Here is a 23,209-nt window from a genome sequence, read left to right as displayed (position 1 = left end):
TTGGCTCTGGTTAAAGACCTATATTGGGCTGGATGTTGCATCTAAGCACTCCATATGATGTATCACATCAGGCTTATATTTTGGATGATAATAGATTTTGAGTTAGAACAGTTAGTTCCAATAAAACAGAATTTGACCAACTGAAAGGTTTGTCCATGCAGGCTTCATTGGAATTTCTCTTGTCATTTCCATGGTGCTGACAGACTCATGGCAGTAGATTATACAAATACTTGAATACCTTCAACTATTTTTTGCTTTGAACATCAATATGTTTTCATATAGACCTAAGGAAGAACTGAGTAATTACAGTAGTTTGTTTCTTGGATGATTGAAAAATATAAAAAGAGATAAATTATTATTATTTAATATTTGATTGTAACTTGGCAGATTCAAAAGCAAACCAAGTGATAACTATGAGGATCCTCAAGATGTAGCAAATATCAAAGAAGCTCAAGAGAACATGGGGGACTTCAAATTAAAAACTGCCACTAACTACAAAATTCCTGAGCATATGAGAATGAATGCTGATAAAAAAACAAGCCAGCTGCAAGCTTTAGAAGCAGCTGTAAGTAAAATAATTGATCTGAATCATATGATTTCTCTTCTTCTCCCAGAAGGCATTTACTGTGATGAAATTAAACTGTAGCACTAAACTGTTTATTGACTATTTTATCATATATTTTTTGTTGCTTTTAATATAGTAACAGGAAAAGGAAAAGACACACAGGAATGAAAAACAAAAATACATTATTAAAAAAAATCATAACGTGATGAAAAAAAATCAATGAAAAAGACAAGAGAAAAAATTTATACAGTACATTTAAATATACTGTATATATTACAATTACAGTTACAATTTTATATATAATTATCTAATGCAAACATTTTGCAACTGTTTGTGTATCTGCATTTCCAATATACTTATATAATCATGCTTATTAAATTACAATGCCCTTGGCAAAAGTGACTCATGACCTGTACTTGCACTTACGACTGTGGTACCCTCACAGTCAGATGATTGCAATTTGGGAGTTTAACAACTGGCTCCATTTATGAACGCTTGCAGCAACCTGCAGTCAAATGATCATGATTTGAGAGCTTTTTGCCAATTTCCGGCAAGAAATGGCAAAAAAAACCAATCCATTAGGGAACCTGGATTTACTTAACTTTGTGATTCATTTAACAACAGCAGTGATTCACTTAATGACTGCTAAAAATCTTGTCTACCCTTATAACTAATTCAATTTACCACTACAACAACAGGATGGAAATTCCTGTCCCAATGTGCTTGTAAGTTGAGGACATTTTATTATACTTATTGATACAAGGTCTATTATCTGTAGGCAATCAGCTCATAAGTAGTAAATGTAGTCAGATCTTCAATCATTGAGTAAACCGAATCTTACCTTTCTAGTGTTGCAACATTAGTCTTTTGGCTGTAGTAAGGGAATGGAGAATCCATTTATGTTGCCTAGTTGTCAAATTCCATGTACTAGAGATGTAATTCAAGAAAACATTCTTCTCTGAAAAATGTACCTTTTGTCATATATTCACATTTATGTAATTCACTACTTTCTCCCAAACTTAGTAAATACTGTATAGAACACTGGAAAAACATGTGTTTTAAAGCAGCAATGTCCTTATTACATTTCCAACAAAATATTTCTATACATACATAATGGAGTTCAATAAATTCTAAATATTATTTTTGTTGTATAAGTCCATTGACCCTCGTGCTATGGAGGTTAAAAAAACACTCTCCCATCATGTCTAAGCAATATAGGAACTTCTAATTCTTTATTCCATTCATCTTTTAATATCTGCATATCAAATTGATTTATTGATAACAAATATCTATAAAAATTCAGTAGTATCTATATCTATAATTCAGTAGTAGGCTTTTTATTTTTAAAGGATATAACCAGTTCTAGTATCTGGGTATCTTAGAAAACTTAGTGCAGTCAACTGCTGCTGGTTTAAAAAATGTTGTTAACAGTTGTTGTAGCTGTAAATATTGCCACTGAGTTACCTCTGATAGATAATATTTGTCTGTTAGCACAGATATGTTAAAAATCCTCATCTATCAATTGGTCCAAAGTCAGTATCCCCCTTCATGCATTTTTTCCATGTCACCATCTTTTTTCAAATTTTAATGTTAGGTTTCCCCATAAATTCATTTTAACATAGGAAAAAGGATTATTACATTCCATAGTTTTTTAACTGATATAATTTTTTCCAGTGAACCAAGAGTTCTATTGTGTTTAGATCCTAATACAGTCCATTCAACCAAAGCTATTATATATGTATATTCCAACGTTGCCCAAATTGGAAAATTAACACAAATTGTTGGCTTCCTGTATTTGACAACAAATAAGCTCGATGATATAGCTCCAAACTTAGAAAACTGAATCCTCCCTCATTAATTGGTATTTGCATTTTCTGTAAAGATTTTTTCAGAGCTGAAAAACTCCATAGAACCTTTCTAAACAAAGAAGTTATGATATTTAAACAGGAATTTCTCTCAGAATATAAATTAATCTGAGAATAATATTCATTTAAAGAGGATTCACCTTTCTCCAAAGAGTGAATATGAATATGAATATCCCGTCTTCAGATGTTTTATTTATATTATATATTACTGAGTTATATGTTTAAGTATACCCATACCTATTTATTTAATTAAGTACAGATTAAGTACAGTTTATTCTCTGGAGAGAGAATAAAAAGCCTTTTCGCCAACTTCCTACCGCGCTCTCCCTCTTTTTGGCTTGTCTCTCTGGAAAAGAGAAAGTAAAATCTTCTTCCCCCAGTCAATCTCCTCTTCCCCTTTAAAAATCCCTCCCAAAGAGCCCCGCCCCGCCGCCAGCCACTGTGGAGGCCAACGGAGCTCCTGACCTCTCTGCCAAATCCACAGAGATCTGGCAAAGCCTCCCAGTCAGCGCTGATTTCCCCCCCCCCCGCAATTCCCCTCTCTGCTATACCTCCTTCCTTCCTTCTCATCTCTTTCCTTCCTCCATGCTCAGGAAGGGGTGATGGGAAGGAGAGAGATTGCCAGCGCTGCCATGTTGCTGCCGATCTTGCTATTCTGCATGTGGGGGGGTCTGTACCGGTGAAAGGAAAGCCTCGTGGCTGCGAGGCTGGAGGTGCTGGTGTGGGGGTTGGCGCTGATCTACAACCTGGTTACATCCATCAAAGCCAGAATGCGCTTAGCCTAAGATCCACTGGAACCAGCAAGGAGCTGCCTCGCCACCTCTGCCCTGCCCCCCGGGTGTGCGCGTAGGAGATGGCCAGTGCCGGCATCCTGGGTTAAGTCAGCCTGCAGGACAAGACAGCCAACAGGGACGCCGGACTCCGCTTGCGTGCATACCCAGGAGAGAGGACTGCCCCGTGGATTTAACGCTGAGCGCATTCTGGCTTTGATGGACACAACCAGGTTGTAGATCAGCGCCCAGTCAGCCTGGGCCGGGCCGAGGTGCGGTGGGCCGGTCCTTAACTCTTTCCAGAGCAGGTCCCTGTGTGTGGGGGGGTCTGTACCAGTGAAAGGAAAGACTCATGGCTGCGAGACTGGAGGTGCTGGTTGGGGGGGGGGTTGCTGCTGATCTACAACCTGGTTGCGTCCATCAACGCCAGAATGCACTCAGTCTTAAATCCACAGGGCAGCCCCACCCTGTCCCCTGGGTGCATGCGCAAGTAGAGTCCAGCGTCCCTGCTGGCTGTCTTGCCCTGCAGGCTGGCTTCACCAGGATGCCGGCACTGACCGTCTCCTGTGCACACACCCGGGGGGCAGGACAGAGGTGGCGTGGCAGCTCCTTGCTGGTTTCAGTGGATCTTAGGCTGAGCATGTTCTGGCTTTGATGGATGCAACCAGGTTGTAGATCAGCGCCACCCCTCCACCAGCACCTCCAGTCTCGAAGCCACGAGGCATCCCTTTCAACGGGACTGCCCCTGCCCGCCCACATGGTTTAGGAATGGCCGGCAGAAGCATATTAATGCTGGCAATCTCTCCCCCTTCCTGAGCGCGGGGGAAGGAAAAAGATGAGAAGGTGAAGGAAGGAACGAGGGAGGAAGGGAGGGTGGGAAGGAGGAAGGGAGGGAAAAAGGGAGGGAGGAAGGAAGGAACAGAGGAAGGAACAGGGAAAAAGGAATGGAGGGTGAAAAGAAGGAAGGAAGAAATGGAGGGAGGAAGGAAGGGAGAGTGGGAGGGAGGGAGGGAGGAAGGAACAGGGAGGAAGGAATGGAGGGTGGAAGGGAAGAAGAAAGGAACAGAGGAAGAAAGGAACAAAAGGAGGAAAGAATGGATGGTGGGAGGGAGGAAGGAAGGAACAGAGGAAGGGAGGGAGGATGGGAGCGACCATGTCCCAGTGCTTGCCCCAGTCCCATCCTCCTCCGCCGGAGATCCTCAGATCTGCCCCAGTCCTGCCCAGGCACCCCTGAAGTGAGTGATGTCAAGCTGGCCACGCCCACCCCAGCCACACCCATCCCAGCCACACATGCTGGCCCCTCGAGGACAACCACAATGCTGATGTGGCCCTCAATGAAATTGAGTTTGACACCCCTGAACTAGACCATGCAGTGACCAGGAGTCAAAAACTGACTTGAAGGCACCCAAAAATCACAAAAAATAATGCATTAAATATAGCATCTATGTACATTGACTTTCTATGATATCCAGTAAAAGATAACTGAGAGCAACAGTGGTTTCATTTGCATAATGTTTTAATTATTTAGGTTTAAATTACTGCAGTTTGGAAGAAATAATTACCTAATAAAGCAATTGCTACCTAATAAAAGTGACTTGTTCTCTTCTTTGCAGATACATGAGAAAAAACTGATGATGAACAAATGGATAGTGTCTCTCCGAGATCTTAAAGTTGCTATTATAGAAGAGATTCAGTGTGTAGTACAAGAATTGAAAGATATACAGTCATCTCTGGATCCATCCAAACATCTGCCAATACCTTCGGTTCCTCAACTACTTCCAGAAGAGACACCAGAAAAACATTTCCAGTATGATCATGACATGCTTTTGAAATTCAAACAAGAAGCAGAAGAGCAAGAGAAGTTAAAAATAATAGCATCATTGATTCCTTCTGTAGAGTCTGGAAGTTTAGGAGGATTTGGTGGAGGATTTCTTCATAGTCTTTCAGTCAAGGAAATAGACAGTAGTCGGATTGCAGGTTTAAGGCCAGGGAGACTACCATCTGGAGTTTCTGAGGCACCACCTAAAATATATGAGATTGAGCCAGCAGAACCAACAGAACTGGAATTGGAAATCAGACAGAGGGAAGAGATAAGAAATGTTCATCTGCAGGAAACTTTGATCAAGAGGGTGAGAAGTTGCTTTGAAGATATACGTGTAAAATTATTTCCTGTTTCTATATTTTTGTTTCTCATAATTAAAATATTACAATAGAAATACTTATTGGATATATTTTGAAACATTGTTTAAAACAATATTATAAAATGAATATATCTTATTAAATACTAGCTGTTCCCGGCCACGCGTTGCTGTGGCTCAGTCTGGTAAAAGCGTGTGTTGCTTTTATGTCCAACAGATGGTGCTGTTTTTCAAAACATGTTTTACCTGTCACAGGTGTGACATCTATATAATATAGGTATATAAAAACACGCGCGTATTCGAATGCAACGTTGTGTCAAAATTTCAAAGCAATCGGTGAAGAACTTTCGGAGATTTAACATTTTGAACAAACGAACATTTACATTTTTATATTAAATATATCAGCAACTAGTCCATTTCTAATAAGATTTTGAAATGAATATTGTCTTTGTATGCAATATTCACATTTATGCAACTCAGTTTCTAACAGAAAGTAGGATTACATCAACAACACTAAATAGTTCCTAAATTTGGTCTTAACACAAACTTCCCTAAGATGTATACAGTTGGAACACCCGTAATCATTATTAGAAAGGCATTCTGGCAAGGATTACAATAGCTGAAATTGTACAAATCTGGTTTTAACATATTGGGAAAGGCTGCCCTATACCAATTTTATGACTAGCCTGACAGAATTTGTAATACTGCATCAAACATCAATTAGATTGTGTTTTAGAATAACTGAAACCCTTATATTATTTTTCCTTGAGAAAAGCCAAGTTGGAATGATATGTTTGCAGACAAATTAAACAACTTTTACCTTTTTTAAACAACTTGTTATCCCCATTTTTTAGTTTTAGCTGTATTTTATAGTGTTTTATTCTTATTGTGTATATGTTTTCATATTGGTTTATTCTTTTTATCAGTGTAAGCCTCCCAGGGTCATCACATAGTGACCATACTTTGATAATAAATATAAGTAATAAACATAATTCAAATAAATAAATACAAATAATAAATACAATATAAATGATATTTATTAATGTATTTATTTTAAAACATTTATATAGCCACCCATCTTTCAGTCAACTCTGGGTGGCTCCCAATTAAATTCAAATACTGTTTGAAATTATTATCTTCATAGAATACAATTTTTAGATTGTGTGTTGTCTAATTTATATTATTGTTTTTCTCCCATGATTTCTTTCTTTACTTGCTTTTCAGATAGATGAGCTGATGATCACCTTTGATGCTGAGCTTCGCCTTCTCCGTCACCAAAAGATGAAACTGGACATACTAATGAAAACCGCTGATCTGCGCCACATCACTTGGTTTGAAGAACTACTTCTCCTGAAGAATTTTGAAAAACATGAGGACATTCTCCAAGAACGGGTCAACAGCCTTGTTAGTGAGGAAGAAGAAATGCAAGTATGTAATATATACATCGATATAGGCCTTAACCTATTGTTAAGATAGGTAATACTTACAAAAATGTATTTTGTTGAGAGAATATTATTTATTATTAATTTAATTTTGTCAGGAAAAAATAAAACTAAATTGAATACAATGGAAGTGGAATACTTGAGATACTTACCAAATACTTGTTTAGTACAGTAAAACAAGAAGAGCTAGGGTTCTAGGATAGGTGGGTGTAGAATGAACACAAAAGTAAAAATTATCTGTATGGAAGAAGTATTAATTTAAAGAGGATTGATTCGTTGGTTGATTGGTTTGATTTGATATGATTTGATTTTGGTGTCAACCAAACTTCAGGCCTACTCTGGGTAGCTGAATAAGGATTGCATTGCAAAACATAAAGTAATAGTGAAAAGGTAGACAGGAAGATTGGATGGAGTTGATACGTTTTTCAAAAGAATTAGATGAGAAGTTTAAATAACAAAAAGTGATTTATAATTTGGTATATGGGCATGCTGGAAGCAAGAACAGTTTGGAAAGACAGAAAAGGATAGAGAAATATAGCCAATGGCATTGTATAAAGTAGATTTAAGTGTTTTCTTTTCTCTTTTGTTTAATTTCTTTTGCTTCCTACTTTTTATGATATTTATATAGGATTGCTTATTTCAAAAGATAATTGTGTGATGTGAATCTGTGTTTCTGTTGCATCATGGTTTACATTCAGAAAATTCAATGTACAGAGGCTGTTCTTATAGAGGCAGGAAAAATGGAGATAGTGTATAGATGGGAGTGCTGTCAACACTGTCTGGATTTATTTCCTTAATGCATTCTGACTAGAATTCTCACAGTATAATTCGAGGATGGAGGAATTTGTTCCATTTCCCCATTCCTTGTGTTAATATTTTTGGGTAGAGAATAGTAGTGACATTTTCACCTTAAGAATTTAAATCAAGTTCTTTGTGTATCATATTGTTAATACTGACATCAATATTAATTAGCGTTATTGTTTTCATTTTTTTAAAATAAAAGAACAAATTAAATGACTGGCTTGCACTAATAGAGAATAAAAAAACAGAAATTGCAAAGCTCCAAGAAAGAGAAAAAATCCTCTATGCCACTTTTCAAGCATCCTTGGGAGAAAATAACAAGTTTGCTGCATTCCTTACTAAAGTCCTCAAGAAGAAGATCAAACGTGTTAAGAAGAAAGAAGTGGAAGGTGAAGGAGGTAAGTTAGAACCATAGTTTCTTGATTATCTTTTTATTTTTTAGAAAGTTCCATAGAGACCCCTGAGACCCCCAGGCTTATAGTCATGGGGGATTTCAATCTGCCATCGGCGGGCGAAACGTCGGCGGCGGCTCGGGAGTTCTTGGCCTCCATGACGGCCTTGGACTTGACCCAATTAGTTCATGCCCCGACTCACGAGGGGGGACACACACTAGATCTAATTTTTGTCTCTGGCCAGTGGCAGAATGATCTGGAAATGGGGNGGATTTTAGCCTTCTGCAGGTTGAAATGGAAGAAATATATATTTTTCTTGACAGACTTCCTTACAGTTGTTATTTTCACAGACTTGAACACTGGACCCTATCCAGCAAAATGCAATTCAGTGTTGAAAAAAAATATGGTCCTTCATTTAGGCAAGAAATATGCACAGATGTAGAATAGGTAGTGCCTGGCTCAACAGTAATAATTGTGAGAGGGATCTAGGTTTCCTACTAGTGGGCCACAGTCAAGTATTAGCCAACAGTGTATTGTAGTTGCCAAAAAAGACAATGCAGTCTTAGGCTGCATCAACAGAGAGTATTCAGATCATGAAAAGTGATAATGCCACTTTATACTGCACTAGTGTGAGACTACATGCTAAAGTGTATGATGAACAGTTGAGGGAACTAGATATATCTAGTCTAACAAATAAGAGGACTAGAGATAACACGATAGTAGTCTTCCAGGGATTCTTGAGGGATACTTGAGGGATTCTCAGACAAAAGGGGGTTGACCTATTCTCCATAGCATATGAGGTAGGACAAGAAGTAACAGGTGGAAGATCATTAAAGAGAGATCCAATTAAGAATTAAGAAGAAATTTCCTGACAGTGAAAATAATTAATCAGTGGAACAGCTTGCCTGCAGAAACTGTGGGAGCTCCATCACTGGAGGTTTTCCAGAAGAGATTGGACGACTATTTGTCTGGAATGGTATAAGGTCTCCTGCTTGAGCAAGGATTTGGACTTGAGGAACTCAAAGTCCCTTTCAACCCTATTATTCTATGTTATGTTATATACAAGCTGTAGAGTGGTATACATTTTTATCTCCTATTCAATCTCCTACTTCGGAATCACAGTTTAGTACAATCTTGATGTGAAATTAATGATGTTGAAGTGTTAAGGAAACAGAATAAAAAAATGGCTGTGCAAACAAATATCAATCTAGTGATATAGTTTTGAACATCCAGACTTTGGGGAACTGGTTCAGTCACTGCTTAACTCTTAAATGTGCGATTTAATTAATGTCTACTTTGTTACATTATTAGCATTGAAAACAAAGAAGCAATTCTCACAACTTCTTGGATGGTGATCATCCCAAACCTGCTCTTCTCCAATCAACGATGGTTCCAAGAGGATTTCTAGCATATGCTTACCACTAAGGTTGCCAAAATCCATGGGGTCACTAGATGAGAACAAAGAGTTTGGAATTTTAGGTAACTCTTTACTTTATCTAGTGTTGATATGATTATTTTCAGCCCATGTATGATAGCTGTACTACCACAGCTTTAGCCACCCAGGCAATCGGTAGTTATGAGGTACCTACAGTGAAAATTCCTAGCTGGCAGGAATAATTCTGGCAAGTTTTTGTCCCAATGTGTCTGGAAAAATCAGGTTGGGAAAAGCTGTTTTACCACCACACACCACTCAAACTACCAAAAAGTATGCTGAGAAGAAAAGTACAGTCACTAATTTTTAAATTTCATCATCCTGATGTAATATGGATTTTGTTTGGATTTTTGCTTTTTTCCCAGCAAGCAAGAGATGCAGAGGGAATAGTAATTACACACTGATAATATGTGTGGGCTGTGAATTCTGGGTAATTTTGGATCTTGCTGAATTTAACATTATTATTTAAGGTTTAGTTTGCTTTAAAAAGACACCAAACTCATACTTCTGAAAATCAGAAAATTGCCATTGAATTTTGATGGTATAATCTGCTGGAAGCCCTTTGGAGGCATGTACACAATTCAGAGATGATAAATCATTAATTTAAAATATTTACAATCCATCTCTCTTCCATACAGTTCTAGGATTTTTAGTGCATTATATTAAATCACGTATGGTTAATTTAGTCATTCCTTGAACCATAATGATTTCAATTGATATGTTCCTCAAGTGTGGTTTAATCATTAATTTTACATAACTTTGTAAAAGGATAAACAAACAATGTAATGGTTTTAAAGTTATGCATTAAGAAGTGGCATGTATTAACCTTTTCTGGACCGGGATGCCTTGTGCACAGTCACCCATGCTCTTGTCACCTCCCGCCTGGACTACTGTAATGCTCTCTACATGGGGCTTCCCTTGAGGAGCACTCGGAGGCTCCAGTTAGTTCAGAATGCGGCCGCGCGGGCGGTGATGGGAGCAACTCGTCGCTCCCATGTAACGCCGCTGCTGCGCGAGCTGCACTGGCTGCCTGTGGTCTTCCGAGTGCGCTTCAAGGTGCTGATTATCACCTTTAAAGCGCGCCATGGCATCGGACCTGGTTACCTCCGAGACCGCCTTCTGCCACAGATTACNCTAGGGGGTATTTTAATTGGTTTTAACAAAATTTTAATAGAGCGGCCAATTCAAATATTTATTTTTAATTATTTTAGATTTGTATTTGGTATTTATGTGGGATTGTTTTAAACTGGCTGTAAGCCGCCCTGAGTCCTCCGGGAGAAGGGCGGGGTATAAATGAAATAAATAAATAAATAAATAAATAAATAAATAAATTACAGTGCAGATGAAAGTAAACACTTTCACCTAGTAATTCTTCTGTGTGTCGAAGTTATTAAGAAAAAGCATCTGTACTGTTTTTATAGAGAAAAGTTAGATAAATTATAGTAATGTTATTATTTTAACATTACTTTTTATTATTATTTTCTCTTACACAAATCCACTTACACATATCACTAATGGAAATTAATATAATCCATGATGTACCATATTGTGCATGTGCATACTGATATATGTTTTGCTTCCAACTCCCTGTAAAATGAAAGCATATTTTTATAAATAGCATGTAAAAAGAAAGCAAATGACAAACTCCAAATTTTGCAAGAATTTGTTACATACTGTTTTTTTGTTTTCCTGTTCTTGATAATATTTCCCATGTTTTTGAACTTTTCTTAGCTGAAAATCAAACTATAATCAACAAATTAGATTCTGTTAATTTTCCGTGTCATGATCCCATTGCTTCATTCCAGATGAAGATGAAGAAAGTGAGGAAGAGAGTGAAGAGGAGTCTAGTTTAGAGAGTGATGAAGAGGAATCAGGATCTGAGGATGAAGTCTTTGATGATACTGTTTGTCCAAAAAGTAAGTAGTGCAATCTCTTCTGCAAATCAGTAACTTCATACAACATTTGGAACCAATAAAATACTTTTTTCAAAAACAGAAACTTCAAATTTTAAATGTATTGTCAAAATGCGTTTGCGTATCAGGAGAACATAACATTCCCAAAGTTTAGCTTCATTCATCTTTACCTTTGCAATACAGATTACATCCCTACTTGCTGACTGTAGATATGTTGTGCTGATACAGTTGATAAAGATTCTGAATCATGCAGAAGTTCATTTTTAATGTGTGCCAGTGTGTTCATAGAAAAAAGTAACAATAAAGGTTATCCTATCCTACCCTATCCTACCCTACCCTACCCTACCCTACTCTACCCTATCCTATCCTATCCTATCCTATCCTATCCTATCCTACCCTACCTCTTCTTTTCTCTTCTCTTTGAAGTGGCTGAGGAATTCTGGGAGATGAAGTCCACAAGTCATAAAAGGGCCAAGTTTGAAGTCCTCTGCCCTGGAACATTGTACTTATAGAGTAGCAGAATTACTAATAATGCCCTTTCTCCTAACATACGAGGGCAATTTGGAATTTAGAAGTGTATTCCAGAATGTATGGAAGTATTTATAGTAGGACAGTTCTGAATAACAATGCAGCTTATCGCTTTAAGCTGTCTAATTCTTGGATTCCTGTTTTAAAAAACTGAAATTGTAGCAGTTATTAAACTTGAATTCTTTCTTATGTCAGATTGTGATGAGGCACTCTTTGAGAATACGCTGCAGCTTCGAGAGAAACGACTAGATATTGAAGAGGCTTTAGCTGAGGAGAAAAAGGCTATTGAAAATGCCAGGAAAGAATATGAAGCACTGACAAAGAAGGTACAATGGTCTTTTTCAATTGTGATTTGTCCCATAGCTAGTAATACATTCCTGAAAGCCCACCTTTGCTGTTTACGTAGATGTGGGTTAGAATCTTAAGGCTGGAACAGTTACTTTATTGAAACAATAATTCTATAAAACCCTGGACAAATTTTGGACTGTATTAATTATTCTACTCATTAAAGTTTGGAATCATAATCTGAAATAAAAGATGAGATGTCCCGTTATTCTATTAAGATTATTGTTGATATGTTTATTGCCTCAATTAACTTTTCTTAATATGGACTATATTAGAAATATAGTAAACATCCACTTGGGCTACGTGACAACATGCTTGTTTCTAGTCAGGAAATGACTCTGAAAACAAAAGTAGCATGAAGAGACTTGTTTTGGATATTGCTATTACCAGGGAGAGAAAGGGCCTTTAATTGTATCTTGGGAGCAGGGGACATGTTGCTTGATAATATTCTTTGCTTTGCAGATACTATCATTTCATTATTTCCTCAGCTAAAAATCTGACAAAAAGAAAAACTTGTCTTCCTATAGCAGAAAAATAATGGTTCACTTCCTCTTATTTTACCTTAATCTAATACAGCGGTTCTCAACCTATGGGTCCCGACCCCATTTGGGGTCGATCGACCATTTCACGGGGGTCGCCAAGCAAGGCTGTCTGCCATTTTTTCCCCTTTTCCGGCGGGTGCCTTACCTCCCTTGGGCTGGGCCAGCTGGTGGTCGGCCTGCTCTGTCTCTGCCGCTTGCCAACTACGCCTCGGCCGGCGCAGGGCCACCACGCATGCGCAGGGCAAACCACGAATGCGCGGCGCTCCCGGGCAGGGAAAGTCCTCGACTTACGACCGGTTGGGTAGTTTTTGACTTACGACTGGTTTAGTCCTCGACTTATGACCGGTTTAGTCCTCGACTTACGACCGGTTTAGTCCTCGACTTACGACCGGTTGGGGGTCGCGGCATTAAAAAGGTTGAGAACCACTGATCTAATAAATCATTTTGTGGTGATCATTCTTTTGTAACATGGCTATTTCTTAACAGGTGAAAGTAGTAGCAACCAGCTTAGATGCTGCAGAATGGGAACTTGAGGCCTTTCAGAGAGAAAAGCAGCAGAGGCTGAATGAGCTGCATGTCGTAGTCCCTCTAAAACTTCACCAGGTGACGACTCAGACAGATTTTACTGCTGCTGATTGGAATGTTGATAAATCCTTGTTTTGTATATGTTGGTTTGTAATTTTTTCCCCTTTGTTGCTACTGGTATACATCTGAAGCATTTTTCAATCCATCTTCATAACTGATCTATTTGAAATATTGGACAGAATTATTCTTTCTCAAAAGGCACCTTTTGGAAAAACTTTGTTTTTCCTCGAAGGCATTTCACTTTTCATCCAAGAAGCTTCTTCAATAATTAAATAACAGAAAATAACATAATTGTTTTGTTTCTCTAGACTCACTGTGCACCTAGAAGCATATGAGCAGCTCTTGGACACTCTTGTAGAAAATCAGTGAGAATTAACAAAGCAATACAGAGCTCTCCAGATTTATGTGCATTCTACTTTTATTTGCAGGTGGAATATATATCGAATGGAGAAATTCCCTCTGACCTCTCACAGTCTTTGGTATTTACCAATCTATCTTTAGTGACTTTGCAGCAAAGAATTATGACTTTGCAGCAAGAGAAATTAGAACAGAGGTCCCTTTATAAGAAGGCCCGGGAACAGCATAAACAACTAATTCGAGACAGAAGAGAAATAGTACATAAGATTGAGCGTGAGTTGCTAACTTTCAAGTTAATTAGTATGTAAAGACTTTTCATATTGATCCAGGGCAAACAGATGATGAACTACTATTTCCTGCAAGTGTAGTATATACTCTAGCTGTTTTCTAGAAATGTTCATACAAAAGATGGAAATGTCTTACAATACTGCTTCTACAATACAATTTTAGATATTGAACCACTAAAGCAAACTTACCATTAGGAACACGAGATAGCAAATACTACAATACAATTTTAGATATTGAACCACTAAAGCAAACTTACCATTAGGAACACGAGATAGCAAATACTAGCAATATTTAATTAGCGATGCTAAGAAGACATTGGTGCACAGTGCTATGTATCCTCTGGCCCTCCTTGCACTTTCTAATCAAGCATGTCAATTTCACTTATCACAATTATTTTGTTTTTAAAAGAAATCACTTAGGTCTAGTATGAGCTTAGCTGGTCTTATATTGACTGCTCTCTAAAGGAATGAAAGATGTTGGGTTATATTGTTTCCCCTCAAATTCTCAGCCCAACCTGACTTAACTCTCTCATCAAACTTGCTGATCTCATTTTTTCAAAGTAAGATAAAGCTGTTTGTCTGGTTCAATTTCCATATAAGGCTCAGGAAAAGAAGCCATTTTGTACTTTGCCTCAGACAGTAAAATGGAATGGCACATAGTAAGCTGTAAACATTCTTTCCTACTTTTTCAATGAGAACTAAACATTGTTTTAGGCATGATATGTGCATCCTTGCTGTATTTATTGAAAATGTAATATTGGGCTTCTGTATTTCAAAACAATATCATTTAAAATGTTGTTTAAAAGATGGAAAACACTGTACAAATGGCTTCAATCTAAAGCTTCCATCTTTTAGAACTGGAAGAGAAATGCAATCAGCTGATGATGATGAAATTTGGCCGGATTGTAGACTTGGAAGCCCTTCAGACTCTTTCTGTTAATACAAACCTGGAAGAACTCAGGATGAAAGTAATGGAGAAAGAACGAGTTCAAGCCACAGAATTAAAAAAATGGGAGGTATGATTTGATATTGAAGCAATATTATGAATCAGCCTTTGAAAGTATCAGGTTGATTGGCTTTGGGAAAAGCTTGAGGCATGGTTACAAATGGAGTCAGAAAAGAATTCATTCTGCATTAAACCACATACTGTATTTCATGCAATCTATTTTCTCATTTTGTACAATTTATGTGCAAGGTTGGAAACAATAGTAGCAATATTTTTAATGGTGAACTATTGGCTCAGAGAAGTCATTAGAACTGATAATAGGAAAATGAGAGACAAAAAATATACCTCATGAATAGAAACTTTGAGAAATGTTTATTTTTTGTTGACATTGCCTTTTGAAAAAAATGGAGTGAAACTTAAATGATCTTATGCTTCATTTTTATTTCTAGTTTTCTGAAAAGGAAACAGTTTGGTATACTCAGTAAGGCAGACTTGGGTATTTTATGGCCCCTGGGCCACATCCGGCCCTTTGCCTGTCCCTGTCTGGTCATGTGAGGTCGATCAGAAATTAGAAATCAAGTGTACTGCAGAGGGCTGGAGAGGAAGCAGAGACTGGTCCAGCTCTGCACCAGTAGCATGAATTCTGCCTAGTCATACATACAACACTCAATATAATACTTAGTCTTCCCATATTTCTCCTGATTTATTTGACCATGTATCTGTAATAATTTATTACAGTTTATTTAAAAAGATAAATTCCTTAAAATGTCAGGAAAGTCAAAGGCTCTGACCTTTGCCCTGTTGCCAAAGTCACATGATTGCTTAACTCAGAAGTTGACTTCATTGTAATTTACAAGTTTTTGAGAAGGTGGTACATTTTCAGATCACTACCTAACCAATACTGATTGAGTTCTCAGTTAGTACTAAATTAGTTGTTATGATAAGTGAGTTACGATAAATCTTGAGCTCTCAAGTGGAAATACAAGATATGAATGCAATTATTAATAAATTCATTGATATCCTGGCTCTCTTCCAGGATACAATCCTTGAGATGCGTCAGCAGCAGATGATGGTAACAAAAGAAAATACTGGTAAACTAAAGCAAATGAATGCATTTTGCATAGAAAAAATGAAACTTGAAGCTAAATTGGATGCACTGCAGAATAATTTGGTATGTGTTACTTTGTTTAGAGACTGATAAGACAAGAGCATTTTCTTTTATCTTTTAAGGTTTCTATGGTGATTGTAAGAAGAGGTTGACCATTATTTGATATTCTGTATATGTGGCTACTATCCAAGTTTCTCAAATTGACCCATGACCTTTATTGTATATAAAACCACAGCTCTACCACCATAATTAAGATATTTAATCCTTTTATTTAGGTTGCAAGCAGACAAAAGCATAATTTTCATCAAGCCAAAAAGGGGATAGTATACTTGGATTGTTTTGTTATGAAGAGTGTGAATTTAACAATGTGAAATTATAGCTGGCCATTCTTTAGCTGGTATTGGCCTTCATTTGCACTCAGTTCTTCCAAAGAACCTATCATGTTATACTGTATTGGCATAGTATATGTGTGGATCCAAGCCATATAGCTTTTTGTAACTGACAGATGGAAATTTTTTCAATGTGAATATTTTCTAAGTGCTATCCAAGGAGTTTTGGTACGGCATCCATTATGCCAATAACCCTTTGGACCACTAAAACCAGTTTATGGCATAAATTAGTATTAATTATTGTTAATTATAACCATTATTATAATGGTTATAATTATGGTTATTATATAATTAAAATGGTTATTATATAATTAAAACAATTGTTTTATTAATCTATATTATATTAATTATTATCTACAATTATTTATTATAGTTATTCACACAGTCAACCAGGTGTTTACACTGAATTTGAAATTTTTGTTAATCTAATTAAGTAATTTCTCAGGACCTGCAATAGGGAGATGTGCACTAGCTATGAAATACTTTGCCTTGACATATCTCTTTTCCAGGTATGCTTTTTCTTGTATACTTCTGATAGTGAGACACCTTGAAAGATTCCTCTCTTGGTGTTAACCTCTCTGTCTGTTATCAATGACTAGCAACTGTGTCTTTTATTGCACCATTGATCTGACTCCTGTTCTTTCTAGGCACTTGATTACCCAGTCACATGGTATGGAGTCAAATGACTTCTTGTAAATCTATCCAAGCTACATTCAAGTTGGTCTTCCTTCTCTTACAGTTTTTCAAAATCATCTTCTCAATTAGGAGCTGATCTTTTGTCTCTCTGATGTTTAAGCAATTTCTTTTCTGCTCACATGAAAAGAGCTTTGTTTTCAACTAGATATGATTGAACTGCATCAGCTACTATACCAGTTAGCAATTTGAAAGTTGTAGGTAAGCAGGAATTGGCCTGAAATTACCTGATGTGGCTCCTTTTGTTGGATCTTTCATTATCAGGTAGTTAGCAGATGTTAGCCACTCTTAAATTTCACCTCCTAGCACAGGGGTGTCAAACTGCCGGCCCGTGGGCCAGACGCATCATCCGGAAGCCATGCCCACCCCATTGCCGGCAATGGCAAAACAGTCCCGATACGTCTCACGACATCACGTGACGTCGCGAGTTTGACATGTCTGTCCTAGCAGTATGTTGTTAAACTGCTTGGCAGTGTTTGGGTATAGACCAGGCAGTTTTCAACCAAAAACTATGCAGTTTATCTTCATCTGGTGTTGGCCAGTTCCTTGCTGTTTTCTTCATCATTTCTGCTGTTATTACAAGCTCTTTCATTTCAGCTTCCCCCCCCCCCCTTCTCTACCTCCTTTATCCAAATTACATTTTTGGTGTATTTCTTTAGGTTGCCCCATACCTGTGCCCAGAACTACGCTGTTTCTTCTGTGTCAGTTTCTCTGTTGATGAATTGGTAGAAATGGTTTTGATTTGCCTGAAATTGGAGATTTCTCTGGTAGATGTGCAATTAGAGCTTCCTATTGGCTGATTTTCTTGACTCTGGCTGTTATTTGCTGATTTATTATTTTTAGTGCTTCATTGATCTTCTTTGTCCTTAGGTGATATTTCTTGATCAGGTATTATTTGGTCTTCTTGTTTTTCAGCTTTTTTTCTTCCATCTGTTCTAATTTCCTTTATTAGTTTGATTTTATTTTACAACCAGATCTTCAGTTTTCACAATGTGCTGCTTAGATTTTTTTTTCTTGTTGATTTTGCATCCAAGATTTTCAGGTGTAACTACTGTACATCAATTGGTTTATTTCATTCAGTGAGCTAGTGCTTATTTTTGATGTTACAGTATTGGCATATTTTAATACTTGTGCTAGATATTTTTTAAAAAATAAGCTTCAATGCAAGCAACATTCTGTTGTTTTTGTGCTGTTCCAGATGCTCAGCTATTCTTTTGCTTTTTAGTTAGACAATTTTGTTCTTTCTGAGGAGACGGTAGAGGAGAGGGTGCTTTGCTTCAGAATGACAACAATAGTGATGCTGGTTTTTTCTAAGATCTACTCTCCCTGCTTTGTTTCTACTGTTTGAGCTACTTCTGGCAAAGCTTTGATGTCTTTGCTCTGAGTAGATCTTTGCCGTTCTTCCAATTCTATTCTGTGAATATTTATTTTATATTATAACATTCATATACAGTAATATAGCACTGATTGGCTAGTTTTTATTCTGTTGTTTTGGATTCTGGATGTTGTTCTTTCTAGAACTGATGCATCTTTTTTTCAGATATCCCCTTCTTATTGGACTTGATTTGTATTAGCAGATCATTATTTCTTTGTTTTTTGTATATTTATGACCATTAAACAACCTTTCTCCCAATAGTTCTGCAAATGCTGGCACTTGCTGCTCAGCCAAAAATTCTGTGTCCTATAGCCCACTTGTTACCAGATGTTGTCCTGGACAACAACCAATCTGAATGATTATTATTGAGATTTAGAAAAGTTTCTGAATTTTGTTTTATAGGGGGCAGAATTCCAAGGACCTCGCAGAGCAGACATTGAGGAAAGGGAAAAATTAATTGCACTTGTTCAGCTGCAAGCCCAAGAAGCTGAAGTCTTGAAAGAAGAAATAACTCTCCTGAGTCGAAAGGATGGTCGTATCTTCCCAGCCTCTCAAAGTCTTTTCCAGCGAGATGAGATTATAGATTAAACAATATCCTAGTTTTGGCTTTTTGTAAAAATCAGTTTCACTTCATGTATATAGAACGTGGCTCTTGAGCGTTTACCCTTATTTTATTTCTGGAAGAAATGCTCTGCCTTGAACTATTGTTTAGGTTGAAATTTAACATTGTAACCTCTCCTGAGATGCAGTGATTGAGAAAACCTGTACCATTTGAATGACTGTCTTTCCTACAGTTATTAAAGATATAGAATCATTCTTGATAAAATAAATTGTATCTCTCATTCTTCTAATCAGTCGAGTTCCCTGTGGATATATGAAGGGTCTCAACTTAAAAATCTTCAAATTGTTCTATTTCCTAACCCAACATACATATTTGTACATGTCAAACAAGCGATATTCTGCAAATGGGAATTTGTTCTCCCAGCTTGCTGATACATCTACATCTTTATCACAGTATGAAACAATAATATATTACTATCCAGTGGGATGCTGCACATGAGAAACTTTGGACTAAACCAGATCCAAAGTAAGTCACCAATAACCTGAAAAATGGGGGCAAGCCTTGGCATTCTGTCAAGATGCAGTTGGCTGAGAAAAAAAAATCATCCGTAGAGGGTTCCCATGTCATCATATTCCTTCTGCAGTATCTTAAATTGTTACAGACTTTGAAATTGGCAATATCACTTGCTAGCTGCTCAGCTATGTGAACTGCTTACAATTTTCATAGCTAACATATGGACATATTTTCAGATTCTAATTTAACTTTCACATTATGTAGTAAAGCATATGGTAATAATTAAATTTTAAATGCACTATTAAGCCCAAGTTTCACCATATTACTTCTTTATAGTACAGTAATCTGGCTTTTAAGCAGTCTCACTTTTTAGTCCCTTTTTTTTTTAAATTAAAAAACTGGGTAAACTGCAGTAGATACTTGTTGCATTTATTCTCCTTTTCCTTTCTGAGCATGTCTGGTTCCATGTTGGTCTAGAATATTTTTCAGAAAAAGAGGAGTGGTGGAAGCCACAGCTCTTTTTCTTCAAGTATCTTGAAAGGAAGGGAACAGAAGGAGAGGGGAGAGGAGCTCATGTTGGGGACACTTGGAAAGAAAAGCAGATAACTTAGAGAACCCAAATGGCACAGAGAGCTAGAGATAGTATAGATCTAGCAAGCCAAGCAAGTATTGGGAGGCAGGGGGCAGAGAGGGAGCAACATTAGCATGGTGGGAAATCAGAGACACTAGCTAACCCGAAGTGAGAGATTTCCTAAGTGAGAGAGCCTTGGGTGCCAACCCCTTCCCCCCTCCCCAATTGTAGCTTTTCAGGGCGGGTAGAATGACCATTTGTTTCCCACTACTGGTACAATGGCAAATATGAGCTCTATAAGAGTCTCTATAATGATTGGTTCCTAGATTGATAAAAATTCAGGAGACAAAACTAGCTGTGTTCTTCTATTATCAGTAAAATACTTCCTTAGTCTTAAAAAATGAAGAAGTGTCCACCTGGATGTTTTAGAAATAAATTGGTTCTAAATAGCTTAGTTGTCGAATTCATGTAACTGCATCTCTATATATCTTGCTAAAGAATGAAAATTTTGCTTGGAAATAATTGCTCTTAGATTGTAACAGTTGCCAAAGAGCTGGACAGGAGTTCTGGAGGAGAAGCAGAGGAGGAGAGAGAAAAAACACCCAGTAACGAGCGTAGAGATTGGTTCTTCCTTTCCCCATGTCTGGGCTATGCATTGTAACAGCAGTTGCCACCTGGCCTTCACAGAACTCTATATGATTGCAGAAGAGGCTTCTGAATGTATCGTTTGGATTGGGTACATGCATTTAGAGTAATTCAAAGGAAGAGGAATTCATGCTTTGCGGAAATACCGTGTTTCCCCAAAAGTAAGACCCAGCCTGATAGTAAGCCCTAGCTTGATTTTTGGGGGTGGGTCTAATATAAGCCCTACTCCAAAACTAAGCCCTAGTTTTGGGGTGAGGCGCACCCCAAAAATCAAGCTAGGGTGGGGCTAGGGGGGTGAAGCTGCCCCATGCACCCTGTACCCGCTTACCTTACCGGTAGGACCATCACAGCCAGGCCTCCCACACCCCGACACCTGTTGCACTGATGCTTGATTTCTTCTGCAGCCGCTTGCTACCAATTGCCGCCAGACGCCATGTAGCGCATTGCACCATTGCCGCTGCCTCGCATGCTTTGGGCCATTTCTGCTTGCTCGCGCAGCGCTTTGGGATGAAGCTCCATGTGTCCTCCTGCCGCGAGCAGCAGATGTGGATGAAGTGCTGCGGGAGCAGCAGAAGCAGCCCAAAGCACTTCGCGAGCAAGCAGAAGCGGCCTGAAGTGTGCAAGGAGTGGAATGGCCCGAAGTGCTGTGCGAGCAAGAAGTGGCCCAAAGCACTGCGCAAGCAAGCAGAAGCAGCCCAAAGTGTGCGAGGAGCAGAAGCAGCCCGAAGCACCATGCTGTGTCCTGCCGCGAACCGCAGCAACAGTGCAATGTGCTACATGGCATCTGGCGGCAAATGGCAGGAAGCGGCCACAGAAGAAATCAAGCAGCAATGCAACAGCTGGGAGGCCTGGCTGTGGTAGTCCTAAGGTAAGATATTCCCCGAAAATAAGACCTGGTGCCTCTTTTGGAGGCAAAAAAATATAAGACCGGATCTTACTTTCGGGAAAACATGGTATACTAAGGAAGATGCTTTGGATGGTAGCACTGTAGGATAGTAATTTTAAAAGAAGTTATTAAAACATAATATGGAGAAATTTGCTTGTCTTTTTGTTGAAAGCTTTTTGAGTAGTAGAAAACTCTGGAATCAGCAAGAATGTATTCTAGTCAGTACGTTGCCCTGCAGGTATACTTATAAAATGTGGCTTTCTTTTATTGAATGACTCTATCTCTTGTTGATTCCTAATTGAAACAGTTCAGTGAACTTTTTAAATTAAAAGAACTGTAGGGATCATTTTACAGTTGTCAAGATTTAAAAAGCAAACATATATTTAAAAAAACAAGTCCAATAAAAAAAGAGAAATGCTTTATTTACTTCTGAAGCATGGTGGGTTTTTTTCATTACTGACACACAGTATATATATTGTTTTTAATGCAGGTAAACGGTGTGTTAACTTTTGTATTTGGCATTCTGCAGTGAAAATCTTCCAACACGATTATAGAAAAAGATTTTCCCATAGTTTCATCCTTAGACTACAGCTCTAGCAATTGGAAAATGAAGGTAGCTCTAATGCCTTTTTAAGACATAAAGCAGTAAATCTGTCTTTTCAAGTCCATGATCTAACAAAAATATATATGGTTGACTTAGTCTTGGTTTATTCCCTGCTGTAATTTTCACATGGTATAATTCCTCTCTGTAATTATAGAAGGCACATGTACATCTATTTACAAGTGCATAAATATATAAATAAAAATGTAATATAAAAATAAATAAACTTTTCTCTGTTTAGAATAATCTTTGTAAGGCAGCTTGTTCCTTATCTGATGCTGGAACAAGTATCTGAGGAATTATGCAATGGCAGGCTATTCAAATATTTCTCTGAGCTTTCTCCTGAAGAAACATCCTCTGGATTTGTGGGCCACACATGTCTTCTCTTTTGGCATAAATCTGTTCCCCCTGTGTGTTTAACAGGTACTACACCGAGACAGCAAGTGGAATCTGAAAATACAAAGAATAAGAATCAAATTGTATTCTTTATAAGACTCTTCTATTCAAAATATTTTGAAGGGAAACCAAATTGTAACAAACTCTGAGATCCTGCATAGTTTTTTGGGGGAAACAAGATAGGAATATATCCTGATACTTATACATGAGAAGACATGAGCTAATAATGTTAAGAATTACTGGTAAAAGAAGATAAATTTCAGTAATTTTTACTGGTATTTGATTAATAAAGAAATCTAATCTACATTTCTATAGCTTACTAAGATGCATATTAGTAAACGCTTCCTGGCAATCACTGTTGACATTCCAGTTATTTCAGAGCCATACCAATCCATTTACGGATGGTGTAAGAATTGAAACTTTTAACATTTTCTTGATACAACTTAAGAGGAAAGTCCTTTGTTTGACATTTTGAGTTACTGGCAAAGTATACCGATTTTAGCTAGCAATAGAAATAAAACATAAATGTGCCATACCTAATGAGCAAGCCCAATTATTAATA

At 37.6% G+C, this 23,209-nt stretch overlaps 2 protein-coding genes across 2 annotated transcripts in view; one reads left to right on the top strand and one right to left on the bottom strand.

The window, feature by feature from the left end:
* The window catches only part of LOC107292243 (cilia- and flagella-associated protein 44), a gene marked incomplete at its 5' end in the record, with an annotated part of 28,961 nt that extends 9,658 nt beyond the window's left edge, over nt 1-19,303 (top strand). Inside the window, 11 exons of the mRNA XM_015821320.1 lie at nt 388-565; nt 4,814-5,329; nt 6,563-6,766; nt 7,784-7,979; nt 11,211-11,321; nt 12,042-12,172; nt 13,220-13,336; nt 13,747-13,948; nt 14,818-14,978; nt 15,945-16,079; nt 18,876-19,303. Coding sequence (XP_015676806.1) covers nt 388-565; nt 4,814-5,329; nt 6,563-6,766; nt 7,784-7,979; nt 11,211-11,321; nt 12,042-12,172; nt 13,220-13,336; nt 13,747-13,948; nt 14,818-14,978; nt 15,945-16,079; nt 18,876-19,061 — 2,137 coding nt within the window. The remainder of the gene's footprint in view (nt 1-387; nt 566-4,813; nt 5,330-6,562; nt 6,767-7,783; nt 7,980-11,210; nt 11,322-12,041; nt 12,173-13,219; nt 13,337-13,746; nt 13,949-14,817; nt 14,979-15,944; nt 16,080-18,875) is intronic.
* Nucleotides 19,304-22,062: 2,759 nt separating this feature from the next.
* BOC (BOC cell adhesion associated, oncogene regulated) overlaps nt 22,063-23,209 on the bottom strand; it is a 31,849-nt gene continuing 30,702 nt past the window's right edge. Inside the window, exon 18 of the mRNA XM_015821321.1 lies at nt 22,063-22,701. Within this exon, the coding sequence (XP_015676807.1) occupies nt 22,520-22,701 (182 nt within the window). The 3' untranslated portion in view covers nt 22,063-22,519. The remainder of the gene's footprint in view (nt 22,702-23,209) is intronic.

This window comes from Protobothrops mucrosquamatus, unplaced genomic scaffold, assembly GCF_001527695.2.
Source record: "Protobothrops mucrosquamatus isolate PMUCROS unplaced genomic scaffold, P.Mucros_1.0 scaffold1303, whole genome shotgun sequence".
In the NCBI taxonomy this organism is placed as follows: Eukaryota; Metazoa; Chordata; class Lepidosauria; order Squamata; family Viperidae; genus Protobothrops; species Protobothrops mucrosquamatus.
Note: the sequence above shows the minus strand (reverse complement) of the source record. Positions and strands in the feature narration are given on the sequence as shown.